Genomic DNA, 19,488 nt, shown 5'->3' with positions numbered 1-19,488 from the left:
AGCAGGACTAGGCTCAGTAGTACTGACCCAGGGTTTTACAAAGAGCAAGGGAGGAGAAAAAAAAAAACCGGCTTGGAACAATACAAGAAATGCTCCAGGTGGGGGAAGAAAAGATGTGTATCGCCACCGAGGCTATAATCTACAATCATTTAATAAATTGGGAGATGATGGCAGAATACGCTAAACGGCTACATAAATTGTGCCCTGTGAAATCCCAAAGTCAAAGCAAAAAACAGGACAGCAGAATTTCCCCACTGTTTCTGTCCATTTTTGCTTATATTCAATTCTAAGATGCAAAAGCAATGAGGTCCCTGCAGAGTACTGGTAAGAGGACCACAAGACAGGCTTGATGCCAAGGGCAGCACTTCTTTTTGTTATGAATATGCAAATCAAGTGTCTGCAGCTGTTTTAGTGCAGAAAAAAATTCTCATACTTTTTTCAGTTGCAGTTTTTAATTCGATCTACAATTAAAAAAAAAATTGTGCAAGGCAAGCAAAGCCTTCTGAGCTGGTCCAAAACAATTACTTTATCAATCATTAGTTAAAGATTTGGCTTTAGCAAAACTGAATGCTAGAAATAAGAAAATAGTGATCTCTGCCATTCCTCTTCTGTTCTAACAGATCAAAATGAGGAACTGGGTCAGTCCGCTGGTTAACAAGTGAAGTAAAATGCTTTTTCAGAGAAGGAGTATATTCAGACTACCTTTGCCCAGAAAGAGCCCTTGGCCCAACACATCCACACTTACTTCGATCAGCCGAGCTGAGCAGCGCTGCAGAAGAGGACAAGCGTTTGTTCATGGCAGCTTCCGCTTGCTTGAGGTTTGCTGCAGATGTGGAACGCTTGCTGGCTGCAGACAGAAGTGTTTGTTTTAGCATTTGCCTTCACCTCTGAAAACAGGTTTCTCTGGGATAACCTGGCTTAAGTATTGCATCCTGAAAGCTCCTACCACCTCTGTTTGGTGATTAACGGAGATATTTTGGGCTTTGCTGCATGCTTGCTGCTGGAATTATTAAAAGCTAACAACCTGCATAGAAACAAGCTGTTCAGCTTTGTTAGGTTTGGGGGAGAGATCTCATTTTCCATGCGTTACAGACTGTTTGAAAACTTGATTTGTGTCCTCAGCAACAAATGCTCAGGCTCGGTTCTGTTAGAATACCGAGGAGAAAGAAACCACCAAAATACTGACTGCTGACAGCCTTTGGTGCTAGGCCTTCCTTTCCAGAATCTCCAAGCACAACACATACCTTAACTGCCCTTTAAACTCTTTCAGCAGGTAAAGTAAGGTCCAGAAAGCTTAGGTGGCCTGATCAGCAAAGAGAGTGGTGGAGTTAACTCTCAAGCCTTGCTCTAACCATCAAAGCACATTTCCTCCAGGAGTTTGTGGGGCTTTGGAGGTGCTAACGGGAGAAAAATATCATAAACGTGTCTACATCTTGGCCCTGAGGCTCCACGTGGTGTTTGGAGATTCTGTGCACCTGGATACATCAAAGTGATAAAAGAGATCAAGCGACGGTCCCTTCGAATGTTCGGTTCTGCCTTAGCCCACATGTCAACTGACCTCGTGCTGCAGAGACAAGGCAGTACCCTTTCAGGATGGAGCACTTCTCCAGGCCCACTACAGACGGGAGCAAGGCACCCATTATTGTGGAAACCCCTGAAGCAGGAAACAGCAATGCACACAAGGCAGCAGAAACCAGCATGGTAAAAATGGGAAATATTTGATATGAATTTAATGGATATTTTTGACAGAATCAAAAACGCTGATAGCAGAGCCGATTATCTCAGTAGTAAAGCCACGCGCAAGGAAAATTCACCATGGAGGGAGCTCTTCCCTTTCCCAAGCATGCGAGGGCAGCTTCCTTTAGAAGCAGCCAGCAAGTAAGGATTTGACTGGATCGGCCTGCCTCTGCCATACTGCGTGTATACAAACCCAAGCCTGGTGATGCCAGCACCCAGAAGATTGAGAAGTGAGAGGTCTGTGCTGCACTGAGTAAGATTGTGATGCCTAAAACATGAATCGAAGGGTGCACACAGGAGTGAAAGTCTGAGTTAAGGATTTCCTAAGGCAGGTGGGTTTTATATGAACTTTACACACTCCCAGGGTCTTGCACAGGGATGTTTTTCCAAAGCAAACTGCACCCCATAGTGGCTCCCCTCGTAATGAGACAGGGCAATGGCTTCAGGATGTAGGAACATGCCACGTAGCCTTGAAATACAACTTAAGAACTGCCGTGAAACCTAGGATTTAGTCTATGGGCTGCTGGGATCCAAAGGGAATCCTTCTGGCTTGTGGCATCCTAGGGTCCTTGGAAACATCACTCAAGCACTGCGCTCAGCTGTGGTGCACACTTCTCCAGTGCAGAGCCTCAGGGACCACCTCCACGTGTACTCAGGGGACTACAGGCAGATGGCACATGCACAAAACCCAGGGCTCTGGCTCTGCACAGGAGACTTAAAGTTAAAGTTCAAATCTCAACACTACTTTGATGCTTTTTTTCTGACTTCCGAGTCAGATGCTCATATGTATTCCACTGATTTCCATCAAGTTAGGCCCCTCTAACCCTTTGAGAACTTGGCACCAAAAAGGTCCTTGACCTAGTCCAAACACAAAGTTGCCCTGGGTCAAATGGAGATGCTTTTTTAAAAAGGCAGTGTTAAATTAGTGCTAGATTGAGAATCGTACTTTGATTTAAATCGGGTTTATTCCGATTTAGCTTACAGTCAAGAAACAGCTTGAGGCAAACCAAACAGCCTGTTAAATCTGAAATGGGAATGTCCCAGAGAGGTCTGCATTGCTTTAAATAAAAAGCAGTTTTAAAACTTAGCGCTGGGCTTACTGATGGGTAAACTGCACCCATTTAATCAAGTGTTACACTGATTTTGGTGATGCAGTTATCAAATTCACTTGCTCCTGTAATTTAAAAAGAGCAAATTTCTGATGTTAAGCATCTTTAAACTGATAGAGCATTATCACAAAGTTGAACAGCACATCTTCAGTTAAACTGGTGCAACTCTGAAAGTCAGTCCTTCCTGGCTTTTAATCTCTATAAAAAAATGCAAAAAGTGTTTGGGGGCGGGGAAAATCAATTAAACAAATTTACTGATTTAGAGCCACAGAGTGAACAGTTCTACTTGGTTTGTTTGAACATAACACACACATACACAGCGTTTGTTTGCATTTCTTTCTCCAGAAAGCGTTAATCCATTGCTCAGGATTCAGATGAACCTTTTTTATTAGTTCCCTGGTCAATATAATTTTAATGACTTAATCAGCCAGCTTCAATGTTATCTCTTGTTAGGCTGTTAGGGAGAATAACTGCTAATACTAAGGAATGGGTTAACAGCATCCTTCCGCATGCACCTCTTGAGCAAAATTCGGCATGTCCTTGAACAAATTATTTCAAGTGCATGGCACTTGTTTAGGAACTCACAGGACTGAACTGCCTCTCCTGGGCCACTGAACCCAGTCTCCTAACTGGTTTAGTTCTGCATTTGGAGGATTTTCTTTGGGAAATACAAGTTCTCCCTCCTGTATAAGACAAACTGCAAGAACTGGAGCAACTGGCCAACAGAATGGCAAGGGCACTGTGTTCAGACCCTGCATTTTTTGGTTTGGATTAGCATCCTTTTTGTAATAGGAAACTCGCTATCAGCTGCTGGGCCTTTACTGTGAAGGATGCCAAAGACTTATTATGCAGCACTGCGCTATATCGCAGGCTTCTTGTTAGAGTCAAACCGCATTGGTCAGCATTTAACAGAGAAGTAGTTAATACTGGGATGAAATGCTTGATTGTGGATTTTCTGCTGATCTTCCGAATTCCCAACCACCAGTGGCAAGTTTTTTGTATAACTGCCACACACAACATTTCTTTTCATAGACATCAGGGCTGTAAGGGACTTTGTAAGATCATCGGGTCCAGCCCCAATTCATTTCTCTCCATAGCTATGAAGCTACTCTCAAATCACTTAATGCAGTACAACTCAAAGGGATCCACAATAAGTCTCACCCTGTACCGGACATTACAGGAGACAAGTTGGAACAAATTACTGTGAAGAGATTAAAAATAAGAACGCAGCCGGCAGAACCGAGAGCACCGAGCCCGAACAGCAGGTATCTGTCAGCTCATTGCAAGGCCTGAAGGGGAAATTGGCTTCCTTGTGCCTGTAATATCTGCTTTCCACCTGGTGCTTCTGTGCTAGCCTGCTGTGTGGAATGGGTGTGTACTGTCTGCATTTCTGAGCTGAAGCTGCCAACAGCACAAGCTTCATTTTTAAGAGAGCCTAAGAGGCAGAGAAGACTTCTCTTACCGAGGCCTCAAGACCATGTCTGTCCTGGCAGGAATCTCTCTTCTCAGTCTGTTATCCCCCTGGGGTTCTCACAAAACCCAAAGACCTCACTGCTGCAGATCCTGGCTGCTTTTAAAATACGAAGGTCAAATCCTTTCCAAGGGCTCCAGCAGAGAAGGCAGGGAACAAGTAGGAAGACCAACAGAACCTGAATGTAGGCGGGGGTTCAAGAAAGCGACTTTCCCTAGATCTTTTAGACCGATTTAACAGCACATTACCCAGACCCTGGGCTCCTAAGGTACGGCACCAAAGGAAAGGTCATTACTTGGTTCTGATCACCGAACAAAGTACTTTTGTCTTGGGCACTTTGGTTAAAGCATGTGAGGACTGCTTAGGCTGCTGATCAGACAAACTAGCTCTTATGCAATTCCTATAAAAGGTGAATGGCAAAGCAAATCAAGACAAAAGGCCTCAAGGTTTCCCCCGTGCACTTCTGGATGGCAGGCCTGCTTCTTTCTTGCTTCGTTTGTTTGAGGGCTTTGCTAATTTTTGATGGACCTGGATAGAGGCATTGCAACTGCAGATCAAGGGAGAGAGATAATTTTTATATTCTTAAGGGTTTATTCTTCAGGAATAAGAGGAAAAGTAAAGACTGTGTTTAAAAAAAAGGCTGCTTTATGAAGCAATGGGCAATTCTGGGCAAATTATGTTGTGTTTTGGTTTAAGGGGAAACCTGACAGTAAAAACAAGAGTGCACTTTTCGGAAACAGGACAGGCCCATAATTTTCCAACCTGCCTTTGAAAATAAATCAGATTGGATACCAGAGGATGACTGAATTGAATGCGTGTCCCTAAGAACTGTATGTTTCAAAGGCAAGCCAACCCAGTCAAACCAATGACTTCTGGAGTAAACTACCAATGCATGCATAGAAAAGCAAGAGAAACGATGGGGGGCGGGGAGGAACAACATACATGTTTCTGCTGTGGTTGCCAGAACAGGCTATAGCTGTTAAATCATGCTCAGTTAAACTTTTCATTGCGTTTTCAAGTATTATATCACCAGAGCATTACAAGGCAGCTGTAGTGGATTAGTAAAGCTAGCAGCATGCACATTTTTTTCAGAGCTCACAGATTTAGCTGGGTCTCTGCAAAGGGCTGTCATATGAAGCCTTTGTAATAAAGGAAGTTATTTTTTGTATCTCCTATAGACCAATTTATCAGTGATCATAAGGCTTTCCAAGTGTTTCTCAACCTCTTCCACAGAAAGGGGTAGAAAGCAAATGCAAGGGAGGTCACCTTCAAGTGTTATATGCCAACACAAAGGACAGCTCTGCTTTTGCAAATCCCACCGTGGAAACACAACTAGAGAAAAACGTTAAACCATTTGTTTTCTGCATTGCTGTGCTGGGAAGTTTCCATAAGTGCTGCCGATTGCCAAAATGATCCAAATTACTTTCCATGTCTTAGGAGACAATGACAATGTTTACGAAACCCTGCTTTATGGAGAGGTCCGTATTCTTGTACACTCAACATATCAGGGCAGCGTCCCTGCCACAGCTAGAAAGATGTCCCAGTTATCCCATTCTTTACACCAGGATGCCCGCAGGGGGGTAGGGAGGGTCCTGCTTCCTGCACCTGCCCCTGGAGGCAGTGTGGTGGGCAGGAGCAACTGGGGATTTGTGACCTTTGTGTCAGACTCCCACAGAGACCACCCTTAACCAGCCAGAACTGATTTGTTAAAAGGTACAAGGCACCCCTCCCACCTAGCAGCCAAGGCTGTTGCCCCTGCCGACCCATCTAGCAACACGTCTATGTAAAAGATATGCCTCCCTTAACTCCCATCAGCAAAAGTCAGAAGTGCAGTTCAAAAGGTTAGTGGTTAATGTAAAATAAAAGCAAAAAGGGCACTTGGAAATCAATACCCGTTCCACCTTCATCCATCGTCTGCGTCTCTGTAGAAGAAGAAGGTTTGTGAGCCTAAGTGCAAGGCTGGTTTGCACTTAATATACACTTAACAGGAAAATGGGGAGTTAGAGATAATTAAGACAATTATCATTTCAAAGAGTTTCATTTCTAGTATTTCAAGCTCTCAGTACGCCGATAAAAAACGTCATTATTACAACCACTGCAACCACAAACAGAGTTTGATTCTGGGATTTCTTAATTCTCGTACAGTTACTTTTAGGACTCGTTGGGCTTGCCAACACTGCTTTTCTTACAACTTCTCTCTCTCCAGCTAGAAACTGAGTCATGATTTACAGCTGATTACAGCAAGTTTTGTTTCCTCTCAAAATGCCTGTGTTGTGTCAGGGTTGATGGTAGTTTTATGAGGAGTTAGATGATACAGGATGTTTTAGATAAGGATGATCCTGCCTCAGGCAGGGGACTAGACTAGATGACCTTTGGAGGTCCCATCCAGCCTGATTTCTCTATGATTCCTACAGTGAGAGTGAGGGCCTGCCAGACACTGCAAGGAGGCGCTGTGAAGACATCCTTGCAATTCCCTTTTTCTTTAATTCATACCAATCTTGGCCTGTTTGAATTTGGGGCATCTGATAGACAAGAGCGGTTAATTGTGTCAAATTGTATGATGGTTTAAGAGAAATTGGTTTGACAACACACACCATTTAAAATGGGTAACTGGAACTGGGACAAAACATGGTCACCCCCACGGAATAGCCTGGGCATTAACCACTGTACCACCTTACCTGCTAAAATAAAGAGTAAAAGGTAAGTATCTTCAGTACACCCTTTCCAGCATTGACAGCAAGTCTGGGGAAGGCTGCGTTTTCAAGGCATTTTATATGCAATAACCATGTTGTAGACTAATACAGCAGCAAGAATCAGACACGTAGTAAAGATACCATTATAAAAGTATTGCCTTTACTCTGGGGTATCTCATACGTGGTAAAGTTAATACAGATCACTTTTTCATCTCGCTAGAAAGAGAACACACATACCAGTCTTGCTGTCTGAATCCGTCACCGACCCTCCCCATGACCACCGCTTCTGCCGTGTTTCCAGACGTTGGCTCCGCTCCAGCGTACGATGCACAACTGCTTCGTAGTGTTCCTGTTACCAAACAACATCTCTGTAAAGCTGGGTAACCATAATAACCACGTAAGCTCACAACAAAATACAAAGTGTAGATGCTTGGCACCACCCGACCGTAACCTGTTTTATAACAAAGTGAACATGGAAGAATACTGCAGACAGATCAACAATCATTTTAATACAATGCACAACAAGAAACAACATAACATGCCTCCAAATTACACTAATGGAGGACACCCATCACAGAGAACTACTTTTCGGGGATTAACAAATCTGTTGCTGCTGCTTTAGCTTTTTTCCGTCTTCTGCTCCCGATACTTTCTAAACAGGCCTTTTTTTTTTTTTTAAACTTTTCAAAGCAGGAACACACTGTACTGGGACCAAGTTTCAGTGCCTGCACCTTAAAAGGGCATGTGATAAAGAATCGGCTGTAATCCCCAAGTATCAATTCAGATTTTCAATATGGAGCAGCAAGATTCAATCACTAGAGTCTTGATTATCAGGGATTTGAGTGCAGTGGGGATAAAAGACTGTAAAATATCAAGTATTTGAACTGCTGCAATTCTAGACTTCGAAGTTCTTTAAAGAGCTGTTCAAGATTTTCCATCAAATACCAGGAACCCGTGACGGTCATATCTGCAGAGTGCTGCACAAACTTCAGGTCTCTAATAAGGAATTTGCTCAGGTCTAACAAGAGCCCCAGAAACAAGTGAGCAGCTCATCCTTCACTCAGAAACATGCTGCAAATTAAGTGGGTTGTGAATCACTTGGACGCGAGCGATCCAAGCTGTGCTATAATCATGCACAACTGATAGGCTGTCAGGGAACAACAGGACGATTTACTGGAAAAGCTACACTTGTGCTCTTTCGGTGTTGATCACAGGTGTGCTGTGATAAGATATCAAGGGACCAGTTACCCAAACAACACTCTTCCTTGAGGACACAAGGCTTCTACTCTCCCTTAACAGCAATTTGGTAACATCACAGACTAGAAGGTCTCTGGATAGATGTTTTGCTTAAGAGAAGGTGAACATGGAAGGAAAGGTGAAGCAGGAAGGTGGAAAATTCTCCATGAGGATTCTGTGGCTTGATTACCAACTGTTACTACTTAACATTTAATCTACCTCCAGGTCCTGTTTACTTCATTGGTTATAATCCATGTGAGCAGACACCCAAGGTGTCAGTCACCAACATAACTGGGCTTAGATCTCTAGCTCGCACTTCCATGAGTTCTTCTTTATTTGTATTGCAGCTGCACCTAGACATTCCCGACCTGGGATCAGGCACCACTGACCGGACATAATAAAGACATTCTTGGCCCCCAAAAGATTACAGTTAAACACAGGTTACTTACTAAACACCAAACTGTGCCCCAAAACATTTTATATACCTATTAACAATCCGAGTCTGAATTACTGTCAATCAAACATTTTGAACTCCACTTCATCATGTCAACAAGGCTTTGATACGTCTCAGGCAAGAGAAGACTTCACATCTTAATATAGCAATTCTGTTTCTACGTTGTCTTCAGAGGCAACTAGCCAGAAGCAAACTGACTGAAGCACGAAGAAAAAATATGGATGACTGAGTATTTTATCACTGTTTTATTTGGTAAAATTTGGGAGTGAAGGGAGATGTCTTAAATATCAAGCGCTTTCTTTTAAAATTAAATATTTCTCGATCGTATTTCTGAACTCTCAGGTTCTGCCTTCACATCCTATTCTAAGGCAGGCTTAATGGGTCAGATGCAACCCATTAGGCAGAGCTAGAAGACACTGTGCCAACCCTTAGACTCTATGGGTGCCTATACAGAAGCAACCTCGCTGCACATGTGCTGTAGCTACAGTGCATTGGACCAGGTTCAATTTATTGAGTCTGCTGGAGCATGGTAATTACTGCACTCCAGCAGACTCCAGTATCACATGCATCAGCACCTGCACGCTGAAAAATGGCAGTAGCGGCGCTTTAACTAAAGCTCGTACAATGAGATTTAGTTAAAGCGCCCCTGCTGCCATTTTTCAGTGCGAGGACACCAATACATGTGATGCTCCAGGCGCTTTAATTAGAGTGGCTCTTGGAGCTGCTCTTATTAAAGACCCCCCTCTCCTCCACTCCCAGAGCACGTGTCTAAATGCCCTATGGATATAGTTGTGTGCATCAGATGCCCTTTTAGGGACAGGATCTCAAAGTTCAGGTTGGCAAATGAGTCTGCAGCTGATGCTACGATTCACTTCTCTGTTCAAATAAATGGTTTCACCCAGCAGCCACTGCTGCAGCTCTCTGCCTTGAGGTTTCTCTAGACAAAAAAGTATTAAGCTGAAAAGGGCTCTTGTACTCCAAGAGCTGCAGTCACGTTACACTTGCAATTCCATTCTCGCCCAAGCACTTACTGTGCAGAACAAATATTTCTGCTTGTTTTTCAGCAGCCTAAATTATTGCGCACAGTTTTCACCGCCAAGCTGAAAACACCTGGGATCCAATCTCAGATAATGAGCATAACACTATGCAAATAAGGCTTCAGACAAGATGAGCCCAAGGAGCATCAGCCAAGGAAAGTGGCATAAAACACATGCATAGACAGGACCAGGGAGCTCCTAGAAGTGCAGAAGGCCCAGGAAAGGTCAGGAGGAGGGTGAACTAGTCAGTAGAAATGTAGTCTGCGGTTAGCAGCACAAAGACAGCACCATGAGCGGCGATATAAGAGAACTGAGGCAACATGAGCCGGCCAGCCCTCAGTGGAAAACACAACGGGTCAGGAAGTGGCACTGAGGAAGGTTAAACATAAGACCAGTCATCCATGTTGGTTGGCAGAAGCACAACAAAACATGTCAACAACTGAAAAATTAAAATCTTAAGAGATCTTTTCTTGCTCTTGGTGTTAAAAATTACAGGAAGCAAATCAAGATAACCTGCTAAAGCTCGAAACAAAACAAGAAGCACAGATGTATCCCTTCAGTGGAATGAAAGACATACATAAGTAATAGAGCACTATGCTAGCAGGGAAGGAAAACACATTTACACCCCAAAACAGTAAGGACTCCAACTCCAATGACTTACAAAAGAACACCGGGCTGAGCAATGCCCTTACACTATTCAGAGCTAACTTATTTCCTGGTAAAGAAATCATGCAGGCAGCTCTGACTATTACACAGCAGCCAGGAACAGTACCTTTTCCTCCTCGATTTTTTGTTTCCTTTTTTCTTCTACCGCTGCTCTCCTTTGCTCTTCTTTCTGTTTCTGTTCTTTCAGCTTCCTCTGCTTTTCTTCCATCTGCTTTTCATACTGCAGTTTTGCTTTTCTCTCTCTCTCAAGGATCTGTGTCTCTTTGGCAGCTGTTTTAAAAAAAAAAAAAAATTACAAAAAAAAAATTAAAGCAAAGTTCAAGAGTATGCCTGAAGAGTGCGATATGCAAGTGGCCGACAGATTTGTTCACCTCTGAGAAGGAAGTCTACCCAATACAAAAATCTAAAAAGGATTCTAATATTATCTGGTAATGAATGCATCTCCACCAGCGGACTCTGCGCATGACCTTACATACGGTCTTCGATTTTGTCCCTGATACCGGGAAGAAATTGGAATATTTTCTGAAGTCTGGCACTTGACAGCTCCCCAAGTAAGCTTCTTAGGCTAGAGAACACGTCTTCTGCTGTGCATATGTGCAATCATAATATTAAAGCCATGGTGGGGGGGTGAACATCACAGAGGGGACTTAACAGCATGGGGGGTTCTCACTCATGCTTTACGTTACATTACAAATTACATGTCATTGAGTGAGATATTGTGATATCTGCCGTGTCTTTCCACCAAGTTTTGCACAGCTTCTCAAAAGGTCACTATCCTCCACAGCTTGCTCCTGGAGACAACTGCAGAGAGTTTAAAGGCAAGCTAGAAGCACCGAGAATAATGAGCCAACAGTTGAATGTATTGGCAGAGATGGTGCCTGAGCCTTGCAGGAAGAAATGAACTGAGAAGATAAGTCACTGCACGTGCAAGAAGAGAGTCTCAAATGTGTGCCGCACAGATGCACAACGCATGCTGACATGATCTCCACTGGCCAAGACTGCCGACTCAGAGGCAGCTTATTATTAATAATGTCTCAGTCCAGCAGTAGTTTCTGCTTCCTCGAATGCTGAAAAGAGGCGATGCTCAAATGCAATTGAGCAGCTGAGCTGCTCAAATGTTCTGGGTCCTTAGTAATACTGCTGGATCGGCACAGTCCACACAATAACATTTTTCTAGATCAGAGTCGTCAACCCTTTGGGCTCCCCTTGGGCTCTTGCCTGGCCACTGCTCCCACTCTCCCCCCATCCCAGCTGCTTCTGCCCTGGTAGCCAGGAGGGGGCTGGAGTGCCTGAGCTGTACACATGGCCAAGAAATGAGCCAAGTTGCCTGCACTACAGGTGGGTGGTACATACAGTCTGTGGGGAGGAGGGCCGTGCATGTGGTAGGGTGGGTGGTGTTGGGCACCCTGGCAGCCTGCATGGTAGAAGGGAGCCGGCAGGGGGCGAGACACCTGCCCACCTGCGCAGTGTGTGGCCTCTGGATCTGTAACCCCCATGGCATCTGCCCCTGGGTCTGTGGCCCTGATGGCACGCAGCCCTTGGCTGCCCAGAAGTTGGCAGCCCTGGTCTGTCTTCACATTTTTCTCAAGATCTCATGCTTACCTACATGACACCAGTTGTGGTCACAAGAGGACACAAGGGACTGCACAGGTTGGCTTCTAACACACTGCTACCTGCCTTATATCCCAAAAAGCCAGGAAAGCAACTTTGAGCATGTGCTAACATATACACGCTTAAGGAGACGTGATGAAAGAGCTATATGACACTTGTAGTACCTCGTATACAACTCTCATAGTGGAAGCATCAATGCATTTCATTGTATAGGTTGTTGAATGTGAATATACCATTTTGTTTCTCTCGCTCTTCTCTGCGCTCCCTGGCTAGTCTTTGTCTTTCTTCTGTTCTCAGAGTGGAACCGTCTATCACTGTCAAAAAGGGATATGCATTTGTCAGCTGTTTGCAACACTGATGGTTAAAAAAGAAAGAACATGAGCAGCCATTTCAGCTAGGTTCAAACAAACTATCAAAAGTATTACTCAGTGCCTTCCTCCCCATGGGACTGTGTACCCCATACAGGTGACAAGAGGTAGCTAACCACTTTCTCACAAAAGCTGCACATGCTCTGGAAACTCTCTGCCTTCCCCTTCAATAACCAATCCAGCATCCTTAAAAGAACTGGAAATAGCAGCTTTAGGATTACCTGGCCCAAGGGATACAGTCCACTCAAAGCCTGAACACAGACTTAACATTATGCTTCCAATGTGGCCAGAGCCATGATAGATTCCTGAGAGATGCAAAAATGAAGCTGTTTTTGGCTCCAGAGGTCACCATGGGAACAGATCGCTGAAGTATCGTTATTAGAAATCCAGATATCAAGTCGTTGCAGATAGTAGCCAAAACCTTCATTTATACCGAGAAGTGACCCAAGCACCTACTCAACTGCGTCCTCTTCTTTCGGAGAGGTCAGAACTTAAGTTCCTTGAATGAGATTCTAACTATCCCAGCTAACTCCCACTTGTATGTCCAGACCCTCACTGAGCCACGACACATTTACACTAGTATAATCAACCCTTGCATAGGTGGTAAGAAAAGGAGCAGATTTGACACACATCCCTTCACTAGTATGACTCTACACCAGGTTGGAGTTCACGGTGAAGTGCTACAAGAGCAGCCCACTGTGAGCAATATCCTGTGGCAGAAGCACATCTGTCCACCCCGAAGCCTACTCTAACCTACGCAAATACAAGAAACCAGTACAAGTTGCACAGGTGTAAATGTATCGTGGCCAAACCCCGATGACTCAAGATCAACAACAGGCAAAGAGTATACCTGGTTTAGCTGCTGTCTTTATGTTTATCGAGGTCTGGACTGGAACAGGGCTAACTCCGCTTTGGCTTCTTCTTTCGTCTGCTATTGCTTGAGCTGCAGCAACTGTAAGAAAAAAAACAACCATTTCATTTGAAGGAGCTGCTGCATATTAAAAAAAAAGATACAGCAAGTGCTCAGGAATCAAGGATGCATATACAGTCAGCATGCAAAGCTTTATATTAAACTGGTCCTCTCAGGCCCACTTCATAGAGAATCACAGGGTAGTGGGTCTGGAAGGGACCTCCAGAGGTCATCTAGTCCAATCTCTCCCTGCCTAAGGCAGGATCAGCTCTATCCCAACCGTCCCATACATACCACAATCTATTAAACTCTACATAAGACTACCATGAACCCTGACACAACACAGACCTAACACCACTTAGATACTCATATGCTCCTTAGAATTGTAATGCCCGTCTATAGTCCATTATAAAATCCACGTCAAAACGAGATCAGGAAGAAGTGTCAAGTGTGAATTCAAGCCTCATGCAGCTGTACTCTTACAGGCCAGAGGTCCCAAACCACTACGTTTTATTTTTGGTACATGTAGAAAAGCAGGATTCAGTGGTTTCAAAAGGGGTCTAATATGTTAAATAGCTTAGAAGTGCACTAGTGGTTTAGCGTAGCAATTGTTTCAAATGCTAAAAACATCCAAGCCCTTTCTATTCCCCTTACAAAAAAAAAATTCAGAAGGGTGTATATATATGAAGGCGGGGAAATACAGACAAGCTATTAGCACTGGACAACCTTGAAGCTGCGAAAAAGTTTCTAGACGTTTTTTGTTATTCTTTCTTTACATAAATTGAGTAGGAAGCAGGTGAGCAGCAGGCATTAAAATAATGAATGTGTATTAAATATTTAGAGATGTACGTTTTCAGAATTAACCGAGATCCCCGCGCCTAAATCCTACAGCCGGAGCACGCCTAAAGGCCTCATTGATTCCAGTAGTGTCCATGCAGGTACACAGACTAATTGCGGGGCTGGGCCTTCGATTTACACCAGCAGAAAGAGATTTATCGTCTTCCGGTTTGTTTCCACCCATGTGCGCACATTCCTGGCATCTTTCTGTCAACTCCCATTAGAACTTAATCATCCTGCTCCCCCAGCTGGAGTGAAAGTCCTGGTCAGTGGAAGTGGTGTTAGGAGAACTATACGGGATCAAGACAGTATAGTACTCCTATCTAAATAATTAAATAGGAAAACTTTCTTTCAACACTGAGGAGCACAACACTCCTAGCTTCCCCCATCCCGACAGCCAGGACCACAAGAAAGGGTGAGGAAAACCATCTGGATTCTTTAGGAACCAGAACCCCCCCCAAACACCCTTCCAAGACGGTACCGACTCAAGCATGCAAGAACTAAAATGACTAAACTCTTGGAAAATGAGATTTGTTTTAAACAGCAAAGTTATCTCAACAAACTGATTGATACCTTAGAGTGAAAAATGAATTATTACATTTATTTAAAGACAACTAAAGAGAAGGCTTTGTCAGAGATCTAAGACTTGCCTTTAATTGGGAACTGCTGAATGTGGAGGAGGAAGGAAGAACATTTCTCTTCACCGTGTATTACCATGACAACTAGTTCTGTCATGGTAATAATCCTCCCTAAGGCTGCACCCAAGAACAATCACCTCAAAGTGCTTAATCCCATGTGATGCCAATGATAAATACCGATTACAATACTTATTCAGCAACTCTAAATTGTCACCCGCAGCTGTTGCAATGTCTTGCATTAATTCCTCATTACAGCGCCAAACAGAAGTCTTCTTACATCTTTCAGGCTCTTTTTATACTAATGAGGGATATCAGGGAGCACAACAATCTCACCGATTCATAAAACCCAGCATGGAGCAACTGAGAACCCACACGGTTAAAAAAATAAATAAAACACCCTAATTTTGTACGTTGTGGCACTTGGCCTGCCGGCAAAATATTAATTCAGCTGAGTGCAACGACTAGAGACTGAGCTTTTTAGACATATATGCTAAACACAGCAAAATGGGAAAGAAGTTGCAAGACAAAGCACAGAGGACAGCAGGCGTCCGAGTACGGGTGCGGATGCAACACTTCTGTAGTGGGGGCAGCTTCAGTGATCGTTTAAGGAATCAATGGGAACATCACGAGCAATCATAATACACAGGGTAAGAATAAAGCTGAAAACTGCTTTGATAAAGAAGCCAGGCTACAGCCTCTTCTTTTGCAGCAAGGATGGTGAGAGAGAGGAGCTCTTGCAGAATAGACACCCAGGGAATTCAAGGCAGCATCAGGTGGGAAACAGTCCCTTCTGCTTCATCCCCGGCAGAGCCAGGTTGAACATTTTTGACGTCACTCACGCCAGGGCGCTAACACCTCTCCTGATATTTCTGCCTTGGTTGTAAGCATTGATTCTACTATTCTGCAGCAGAACCAGACCTTCATTAAAAGGAGCTGCCATTCAAATTGGTCTGTTTGATGGGTTAAGTAAATCTCATTTTCCTGTATTACCTGAAAGCTTGATGAACGGGATTAAAGGAATTAAGAAGAGAATAGCTAATCAATACAGTCCTAGACATGAGGAATCAGGACTTGCAGTAGAGGTGATATCTTATTAAACCAACTAGATTTTTGCAAAAAAATTCTTTCACTGCAAGCTTTCGGGCACAAACACCCTTCATCAGGCATAGGAGAGAGCAGAGATTGAAATATGAATTTTCATTTCTACCCAGGAGAACTTTTACAGAGAGCAACCAAGTAAATTAAAGGCACAGTAGATCTTATGTAGAAGAGACGGCCAAAATCTAGTCTGTTGGCATCGAGAAGAGAAGAGCAAGGACTTCCACTGAGCTATAAGGAGGAGCAGTAACAGCTGAATAGTTTTTCCTCAGTTCACTCTCCCATGACTTATACAGAGCTAATGCAATGGACCTGACAAGAAGCAACATTTATAACCAAGGGGAAAAGCCTGGAGCCAGCATATCTAATTCAATGCCACAGGAAGCTGGAGTGAACAAATGAACAAGGGAAATAGAATGTGAAAATGTAATTCAAAGGAACAATTTTCACATCAAATCCAGCCCCAAACATAGGGTCTGCGAAGTTACCTTTTCACACTGGCTCAGATCAATGTGAGAGTTTCAATGGCTATTTCTAAGCCCTAGGGAAGCTTGGAGGAATCTCTCTGCAGTTTCCAATCCAAATCTCCTAACTTACCCTAACAGTGAAGGAAGTGATGTGGACTCGGCTGGGCAAGCTGAGGAGAATGCAAAATAAAAACTGAACAATGCTCCTTGCGACAACCATTGTTAAACAGTTTCATTGGCAGAGAGGGCTCAGGAGCACAGGTGTCCATCCCGCAGGCCCCACTGCCAGCCCTGGGGACGCTCTGCTCATAAACATGCTTGAACTCTTTACCAATTCTCCTGTCCAAACTTTACCATGGTCCCCGTGCTTCCGTGTTCAGCACACAACACGGCTCAGAGCAGAGCAGTGTTACCGCAACCCACAGTGTTTGACAGACACAGCAGGCAAGGAAGTGTTAAGTGAGTTTCTAAGAAGGAAAAAAAAAAATACTTGTCCGACAGGCAGGGCCAGATGGACTCCTGCGCCGAGCACCTTCTGGCCGGCTGAACTGGCCGAGGCATTCACCACTGAAGTCTGCAACGAGCTCCGTTTCTGCTTGCCTTGCAGTTCACCTCTGAGCCCTTCAGCTGGGTTTCATAAGGGTACAGACAGGGTTACAGCCAACAATAACACCTCTACTTAGACGTACCGGGGAGGGGACCGTGGGATGTAAAGCGACTGCGAGGGCGGGAAGGCAGCTCCCCCAAAACCACGCAGCACTGCACAAATGCCTGTATGCATGGTTGCGTAAACTTTGGGAACAGGTCATTAATGGAGACGAGGGACTAGGTAAGACGGGCTACCCAGTCCAATCCAGTATGTCAGATCCTAGATTCCTGGCCAATTTTTTAGCCCACAAACCAGAGAAAGACAGACACTGGACAAACCCCAAACTCCAACCTGATGTGAAGAGACCACTGCAAAGGGCACGTGTTATTTCAAATCTCCATGCTGAGACTCCGCCAGGACTGCCAGTAAGGATAAGGATGCTATGCGTGCTGACTGCTTTATAAGTAAGAGTGTAACACTGCATTAGGAACCAAATGGACCTCACCCTCCACCTGCTTCAAAGAGCCCTTAGCCAGGGTACTGTGAACATCACCGATCCTATCTTACTCTCTTACTCCACTCCCATCCAAGTCAAACTGCACTTGTCTGCCAGGAAGCAGCGCTCCCCTAAACCCAGTAATGCTGCAGGGAGGTTTGGAAGCAGCGAGAAGTGCCCGCTTTACCCAAGGGCTGGGCATATAAGCAGCGCTCCCCTAAACCCAGTAATGCTGCTGGGAGGTTTGGAAGCAGCAAGAAGTGCCCGCTTTACCCAAGGGCTGAGCATACGGGCTCTCCGTTTGGTATGGAGTGGGCACGCGCAGCTTGAACCTAGATGGCTTTGCAGTAATTCCAGAGACTGTTAATCTGGCCCACACGATGCTCACTGGTTTCACCAGAAGCCAAATGTCCCAGGAACAGCACCTGCATTACAACAGGAAACGCAAACTACAGATAAAAAAAAATGACATATGATTTTAGCACTTAAACAATGAAAACATTGTCTCCTGCAGTGTAAGTTCAAGCCAAAGGCCTGTAGATATGCATTCGTGGGACTCGTGTGGCACATTTTTCTTATGGAAATAGAATTACGTGATGGCGGCAGAGACGTGGGTTTGACATGTTTTACATGTTAACAACTAACTTTCTCTCTGGATTGATTTGATTTCTTGTTCTTATGCAGCCCCCACATTTTCAAGTCAAGTCTAGCCAATACTCAAATCTCCACGTGATCCGAGACAGTTCTGAGCTTCCAAGGAGCGGAGATTGCCGAATGAATCTGGTGATGATCTGTCAGTTATTAAGGATTTCTCTTTCACTATACCCTTCCCCTTCCCACCCTATTTACTGAAAAGCAGTCACAGGTCCCCTCTATACCCCCCTACATATTTTGGTCAGATTCTGTGGTGCCCCTTTCTCTCCGGTCTGCCACCGCTTCCAGACTCGTCCGGCCACCCTACACCTTTTCAGATGAACACCTTTTCTGCCTTCTTCCAAGCAGCTCATCAGCTCCTGGAGTTCACCCTTCCCTATTCTGCCCTCCTTTAAGACCCTCTTCAAATTTTCTGCCTTTCTGCTTATCAGTGAGCCAAGTTGACTTGTATGGGATCTTACTATTGCTGCCACTTCTTTATACCTGTCGGCCCTCAAAAATCCACAGTGATACTCGAAGCAACCACTGCGTTTCTGCAGTGCCAGAAAAGTGCCTGATAGCAGGTGCTACCAGAACTAATCAGCACGATTGTCTGGATGCTTTGGTGCCAGCTACGATATGTTATCCTGAAATTCAAATACCCGCCTTCTTTACTATATAATGGAACAGGAATAGGGCAATTTTGTATAAAACATCATTTTAAAAGGTTGATCCCATAATTGCTGTCCGATTACCTTTTGTTCTTTGGATTACTTTTACAGGAGAAGAGAAATCCAGTTTTAATGTGCTTTTAAGGGTTTTCCATTCCCACAGGACATTGCATCTTCCTTAATTCATTGTTAAGCAATAAGGAAAAAAAACCCCAGAGTACAGCACCAAGATTAAAATATCACTCAGAATTTCCCATTGCTGATTTATGGTGAAAACACTGTAGCCACACTCAGTTATTAAGTAAGAGGAGAAAGGTGTAGCCAAATCCACCTCGAGAAAACTTTTAGCTGCCTGCATCCCTGGAGAAGTGACTGATGCCCCCGGACAAAAGCAGCCCCTGGGTCGCTTCCCAGGCAAGCCCATCGCTCTAGTAGGAGTGTTTTGAGGGCAGAGGCCGGTCCTCCAAACGGACCCGAGTGACTTAAGTTGCTCCAACCAGATTCACAAGAGATATTTGGGTGTATCTATGTACTTTTGTGGATCTGGGCCTTAGGCACTTTGGAAAAGGCTGTCCTGAGTCACCTAATAATTAGCAGCATTGCATCTCTAGCGGAAATGCAAATGACTTGTGGCAGGAGAGCGCAGGACCTCACAAAGCAAGATGTAATGGGGTTTGTGGCATTATCATAACGGCTGCACGTGAAAGGTGATCTTAGGTTTCAATGGCACGCAGGTGTGACGACACCCTTCGGGGCTGCGTTGGGAC

The 19,488-nt window shown here is 44.4% G+C and overlaps 1 protein-coding gene across 1 annotated transcript in view; it reads right to left on the bottom strand.

Moving 5' to 3' along the window:
• Nucleotides 1–14,864, bottom strand: part of MAP7D3 (MAP7 domain containing 3) — a 34,129-nt gene extending 19,265 nt beyond the window's left edge. Inside the window, exons 1-7 of the mRNA XM_025191857.1 lie at nt 14,780–14,864; nt 13,233–13,334; nt 12,248–12,328; nt 10,510–10,673; nt 7,248–7,359; nt 6,210–6,239; nt 746–847 (exon numbers count right to left, since the gene is read on the bottom strand). Of these exons, the coding sequence (XP_025047642.1) occupies nt 746–847; nt 6,210–6,239; nt 7,248–7,359; nt 10,510–10,673; nt 12,248–12,328; nt 13,233–13,334; nt 14,780–14,864 (676 nt within the window). The remainder of the gene's footprint in view (nt 1–745; nt 848–6,209; nt 6,240–7,247; nt 7,360–10,509; nt 10,674–12,247; nt 12,329–13,232; nt 13,335–14,779) is intronic.
• Nucleotides 14,865–19,488: the final 4,624 nt, after the last annotated feature.

This window comes from Alligator sinensis, unplaced genomic scaffold, assembly GCF_000455745.1.
Source record: "Alligator sinensis unplaced genomic scaffold, ASM45574v1 scaffold1584_2, whole genome shotgun sequence".
Classification (NCBI taxonomy): domain Eukaryota; kingdom Metazoa; phylum Chordata; order Crocodylia; family Alligatoridae; genus Alligator; species Alligator sinensis.
The sequence above is the reverse complement of the archived record's forward strand: the minus strand, read 5'-3'. Positions and strand labels throughout refer to the sequence as shown.